The 6,000-nt window shown below is 45.5% G+C and overlaps 1 protein-coding gene across 4 annotated transcripts in view; it reads left to right on the plus strand.

Annotated features, from left to right (window-relative positions):
• NAV2 (neuron navigator 2) overlaps nucleotides 1-6,000 on the plus strand; it is an 852,675-nt gene that overhangs the window by 829,340 nt on the left and 17,335 nt on the right. For all 4 annotated transcript variants that reach the window (XM_004369713.1, XM_004369711.1, XM_004369712.1 and 1 more), the window contains 4 exons: nucleotides 516-684; nucleotides 2,545-2,780; nucleotides 4,900-5,054; nucleotides 5,304-5,375. In XM_004369713.1, coding sequence (XP_004369770.1) covers nucleotides 516-684; nucleotides 2,545-2,780; nucleotides 4,900-5,054; nucleotides 5,304-5,375 — 632 coding nt within the window. The remainder of the gene's footprint in view (nucleotides 1-515; nucleotides 685-2,544; nucleotides 2,781-4,899; nucleotides 5,055-5,303; nucleotides 5,376-6,000) is intronic.

Consider the following 6,000-nt stretch of genomic DNA (forward strand, 5'->3'; position numbering starts at 1 on the left):
CACCCACTTAAGAGGGAGCACTTTCAAAATTAAAAACATATTTTCCTTTTTAAATATCCAGGGCTGCTTTTCTCTAATTGCCCTGAGTTTTACTCTGTCGTCGGTGTGATTTTTGCCTTGAGCCAGAAGAAAGGCCTGGTGGAGAGATTTCTTGTCAGAATTACATTTTCCTGAGTTTTCCAGCACCATTCACAGGCCTTGATGTCTTCAAGATACCAGCTGAACTTAGGAAACGCAGCCTAACTTTTCCGTGCTTGGTTCATCCAGACTAAACGTTCACAACCCTGTTAGGTTTTTTTCCATCACTAACCAAATAAATCTGTGTTTTAAGAGGCCCACGATACTAGGGCATTATCCCCATAGAAAGTCAGCTCTTCTCCCCCTCATTCCACAGCTTGATTTCAACTCAGACATCATCCCAGAGAGAAGAGATGACAGTCATAAATCACCCAATGAAAACATGAGTCACGGGCAAACTCGAGCCACATCTTTGATAAGGTCTTTACTTTTTTTAGGAATACATCATTCACGTTGACCCAGTGAGTCAGCTGGGCCTGAATTCCGACAGTGTTCTCGGCTATAGCATTGGGGAAATCAAGCGCACCAACACTTCCGAAACACCCGAGCTGCTTCCCTGTGGCTATCTGGTTGGGGAGAACACCACCATCTCTGTGACTGTCAAAGGTAATGTGGCTGATTGCAGACGTCGGAGCTTTCAGGAATTGCAGTTTTTGTTTTGTGACTTGGCATAGGAAATTGTGGCCACAGTTTTGTTTGTGCATATTTATATGGGCTTTCTTCCCCCTGCTTCACCGACAGTTCCTCTTACCTAAGAAAGTTGAACAGTTTGAGTTTTCAACCACCATCGGAGCAAATAATTTTAGTTTACTGCTGAAATTATATAACAGAAAATCCCATTACCCGTAGGACTCCAAGATGATGGACTCTTAATAACCCTGTTGAAATGGGGCTTTCTGCTCTCTGAATAGTTTACCAATAGCAATTAATTACTCTTGCCAGCAGCCCTTGGACATAATTCCATGCTACAGATGGGGAAAGCATGATTTGCCATAGGCTACAGAAGAGTCACTCTGAGTACCCTGATGAAACCGCTGAGGTTCTTCCCATGTATGATGCTGCTGGAGCTTCCTATTGCCTCACCTCCCAGAGATGTTAAGACCCACACCAAAGTGCATTCCATGGAACTCTAGTCCCATCAAGTACTCTATGAAAAAGAAAGGTCTCATGGCCAAATATGTTTGGGGAACTATATCATTATCCCCGTTTGGGATTAGGGGCAGAGAAGGCAGGAATGCATTGGTACATGAAAGGCTCTGACAGATCATGCTGTTAAAAAGGTTTTGTCCAGTTAGTTTAACATTTATTTGACTACAAAATCCCTTTTTTCCTGTATTTTATGTACCACCTGAGGAATATACTTTGATAAAATTGTACTGGGCTCAACCTTCTGATTGTCCCGTGTCTTTGCCCACTTATTTCCTTGTAAGACGCCGATCTTGACTGTGGTTTTTGAGAGCGCAATTTTCGAGTTGTTTGAGCTCAGTACCAGGAAAGTCTTAGGCCTGTCTCCTGCAAATAAATCATTTGGGGACCTTCATCATGGTCTTTCTGGAACAAACAGACACTTCATTTAGGGGCTACTCTTGGTTGGGTCAGAAACAAGCATTTAAACACATTAGGTGGGGGGTCTGCTTGCAGTGAGTAATTATGTGGAAAGAAGATACTATTATAAAACAGAATAGATAGACTTCAGTTTAATTTTCACTTACAAATTCTGTTTCTCTTGAAGTAAGTTTTAACAGAATTACTTTAGATTCTGGACAGCTAATCATGGATGGAGCTTCTCTTGGGGATGATATCAAGAAGATAGCTTTTGTAAAAGCCAACAAGCCTGATTAATGAAGCTGTCCCACATGGGAAGAGGGGGAAGATAAATTTCCGTTTGGTATTTGAGGATCAGTGATCTCAATATGTAGCATCTCAACCTAGGGCCAGTATATGTATCACAAAATCAAATGATCCTACCTTGCTTTTCCCTTTATTTTAAAGATGAAAGCATTATCTTCGTGATACATCTGAGTGTGGGTAGCGCTGTTATGCAGGAGAGAGCTGGGTGAAGAGGTAACTTGAGGGTCCTGGCTGACACGCTCAGGCAAGACTCAGGCTTGGTTTGGGCAAACAGCCTTGGTTCAGTATAGTGAACCCAGACAGGCAAGCAGAGCCCATATCTTGGTGATACTGCAGAGGACAGCTGAGAATGGAGGGCCCCAATGTTAGAGGTGAGTCTGAATCTGGGGAGGCCCGCCATGGCTGGAACCAGAAGCACACAGTGCTGAAGAATAGGGATGCGGCTTCCTGGAATAATGGCGGTTTGTTCTCAACCTCCTGGATACCTGGGTGTTCAGGGGTCTCAGGTGAGTGGGATACCAAAAAAAGGGATAGCATCAGGTCTTGGCAGTTCCCATTAGACAACTGCAGAGAGCTGCCCTTTCTACAGAGCTGCCCTTTGTCCCTCAAATGCAGGGCTCACGGAAAACAGCCTGGACTCTCTGGTGTTCGAGTCCCTGATCCCCAAGCCCATCCTGCAGCGCTACGTCTCCCTGCTGATAGAGCACCGGCGGATCATTCTGTCAGGCCCCAGTGGCACCGGGAAGACGTACCTGGCCAACCGGCTGTCGGAGTACATGGTGCTTCGAGAGGGACGGGAGCTGACAGATGGGGTCATCGCCACCTTCAACGTGGACCATAAGTCCAGCAAGGTGAGGGGCTCATCCAGAGTCAGCTGCTCAGCCTGGCCTCACTTTTCCACCCTTATAGAACTGTTGCCCCCTCTGCTACGCTGGTGGGAAAGCAACATTTCCTATACGCTCTCATTTGGTGGTTATTCAAAACCAGGTGAAGGAGGACAGAACGGGGCTGGCAGAAAGCTTTGACTCAGATCCTCCCAGCAAGCAGTTCCGTATGGGGTTAGGGGGATCTAGTTCATTTATTGCTCCCTCACTATGAGCCAGGCATGATGCTCAGTGCTAGCAGTATTTTTTTTAAATCACCCCACATATGTCCATTCCACTTTACCAGGAATTTATTGTGTGCCTACTACTTTACATTGTTTTTTTGCAAAATAAAGCCTTCTTTTGTGCTAACAAGAACAATAGCAGTAGCTCCCATTTGCTGACTCCCTGCCTGTTACTAGCAAACTGGCTTCTCACCGCCATGCCTTCAAGGGAGTAGCTGTTTTCTCCCCATTTTACAGAGGAGCAAACGGAGGCTTAAAGCAGATTGGTCATGTGCCTGAGGCCACTCAGATGGTAGTAAGCAGGGGAACTGGAACTCAAGCCTAAGCCTTGGACTCTAGCACCAAAATAGGCTGGATCCTGTTTCCCCGTGAGCAGTGGAAACCTGTTTGGGTGGAGTCAGACCTAGTCCCATCTGAGGGTTGTGAAATGTTTTCTCAAATCTATTCATTCCTTCATCCCATGGGGCTTTATGGATAATTCATTCTGTGGCTGGCCCTGTGTAAAGGGGCCAGAGAGCCAAAGACTGATTGGAAATTATTCAACCGCCTTAGAATCACCTCGGCTAATTGAAAACACTGATTCCTAGGCTTTATGCCTAGATGACCTGTTTCAGTGGGTTGTGTGAGGCCAGGAATCTGTACCATTAACAAGTTCTCCAAGTAATTTTTTTTTAACTTGTTTGGACATTTTTTTTTACTATTGTGGTGAAAATATACATACTAACAACTTCCACATTTACAGTTCAATGGCTGATTACATTTTTTATGTTGTGTCACCATTATCACTATCCTTTTCCAAAACATTCCACTATTAACATGAACTCAGTGCCCCCCAAACAAAAACTCCCTCTTTCTCCCTCCTCCCTACCCTGGTAACTATTAATAATCTTGGTTTCTATATATTTGCTTGTTTCATGTAAGTGAGATCCTACAGTATTTGTCCTTTTGTGACCGACTTAATTTGCTCAGGGTAATGTTTTCAAGGTTCATCCATGTTGTGGCATGCATCAGAACTTCATTTCTCTTTACAGCTACAGAATATTCCATTGTATGTATATACCCATTTTGATTATCCATTCATCTGTTGATGGACATTTCAGTTGTTTCTACCTTTTGGCCATTGTGAAAAGTGCTACAATCAACATTGGTATCCAGGCCCCAGATGATTTTGATGTGGGGGCAGAACGAGGGAGAAATGATCAAAGCCCCTATATCAAGAGCCTTTTTGTGGGTTCCTGCATTTGATTACCTCCAGGCCTTTGATCAAGCCGATGCCCTACCCATTCTTCAAGGTCAAATTCAAAGCCAACTTTCAACAAGACCTTCCAAGGTCCCCTGCGCATGTAGATTCATCTTGCCCTCCACCGTTCTTTGTCTGTCTACCACGGCACTAATCATCATTACTTGTGTGTGGATCGGGGTCCCCTATTTTGATGTATTTATCAAGGGCTTCTGTGTATACAACTGTCTAGCAGGTACTATGGAAATACAAAGATACGTGAGGCACCTGCCCTCAAGGAGCTGACTGGGAGGCTGGCATGATAAGAAATGTGAGCAAATGTGGTAACATTTCTAGAGATTTGGTAGAACAGGGATAAAATTCCATGCCTCTGTGACTCTATGGTATTATACTCTTGCCCTGGGCTGAGGGTTTTCTGTTACTTATCCCATGGTCACTCTGCATCCCCCTCACCACCAAGCCGGTGCCCTGTAACAGGCAGGCACTTAGTATGTGTTCACAGCATGGGATGGTGTCATGACGGGTCTTTCGTCCTGGGCAAAGTGAAGGCTCTGAGCATCTGCATCTTCGTTGGGGTGCATTCATCAACTTTTTCTTCCCCTGGCCTTCCGGGCTTCCGTAGGAATTGCGCCAGTACCTGTCCAACCTTGCTGATCAGTGCAACAGTGAGAACAACGCTGTGGACATGCCTCTTGTTATCATCCTGGACAACCTGCATCACGTCAGCTCCCTGGGCGAGATCTTCAATGGGCTGCTCAACTGCAAGTACCATAAATGGTAAAGGCCACTTCCAAACCTCATGGCCCCTGGGACGGTGTGTTACCACCTTAACATGCACTGTGTGGGGAGCTGTGCACACGTGTGGCTGGGCTGGCATGGTGGTGAAGCAGTGTGTGGGGAGCGCAGGGAAGGCAGCCAGCCATCTGTCTGCCTAGACGTGTAGACGTCACAGGCCTCTGTGAGCGCCTTGCTCGCCAGCTTGGCTTTGAGTCACAAACCTTTCTTTTCCTTCATTTCCCCCCTCAGCCCTTACATAATTGGTACAATGAACCAGGCTACCTCTTCTACTCCCAATCTGCAGCTTCATCATAACTTCAGGTAATGTATCACTTCTCTTTTCCAATTAGATGATGGAATCTAGAGCTAGAAAGAGTGGAGAAGCCTTTTTCGAGTAGCTTTAATATCCTGGGTATCGTGTTAAGCATTTTCCCCAGCTTAACTCATTTCATTCTCACAACAGCCTCAAGTAGTTAAATTTATTTTTCTCTGTATGCATATGAGGAAACAGGCTCCAAGAATTAAGTGATTTGTCTGAGGTCATACAACCGGTCAGTGGCAGAGCTGAAACTTGAAGCCAGGTCTCTTAGACTCTTAAGTCTTGCTATAGCAATTTCAAGGAGGCAGCTCTGGGCAGGGGCTGGAGGCACCCTTGCAGCATCTTATCAGTAGCACGTCTCTCTGTTCCAAGTGAACATGAGCAGTACAGCTCATGCTTGAGAATGTCCCCCATGTTGCTGAGCCTGTGGGCCTTCAGAGCTCCAGCTGCTGTGACTCCACTTGATGAGTTTGTCTTCCCCTTGTCTTAGTTTTATCTAGTGCTGTTATAACAGAAATACCACAGGTGGGTGGCTTTAATGAAGAGAAATGTATTTTCTCACAGTTTAGGAGGTTAGAAGCCTGAATTCAGGGTGCCAACTTTAGGGGAAGGCTCTCCCTCCCACCA

This window comes from Trichechus manatus, unplaced genomic scaffold, assembly GCF_000243295.1.
Source record: "Trichechus manatus latirostris isolate Lorelei unplaced genomic scaffold, TriManLat1.0 scaffold00006, whole genome shotgun sequence".
Classification (NCBI taxonomy): Eukaryota; Metazoa; Chordata; class Mammalia; order Sirenia; family Trichechidae; genus Trichechus; species Trichechus manatus.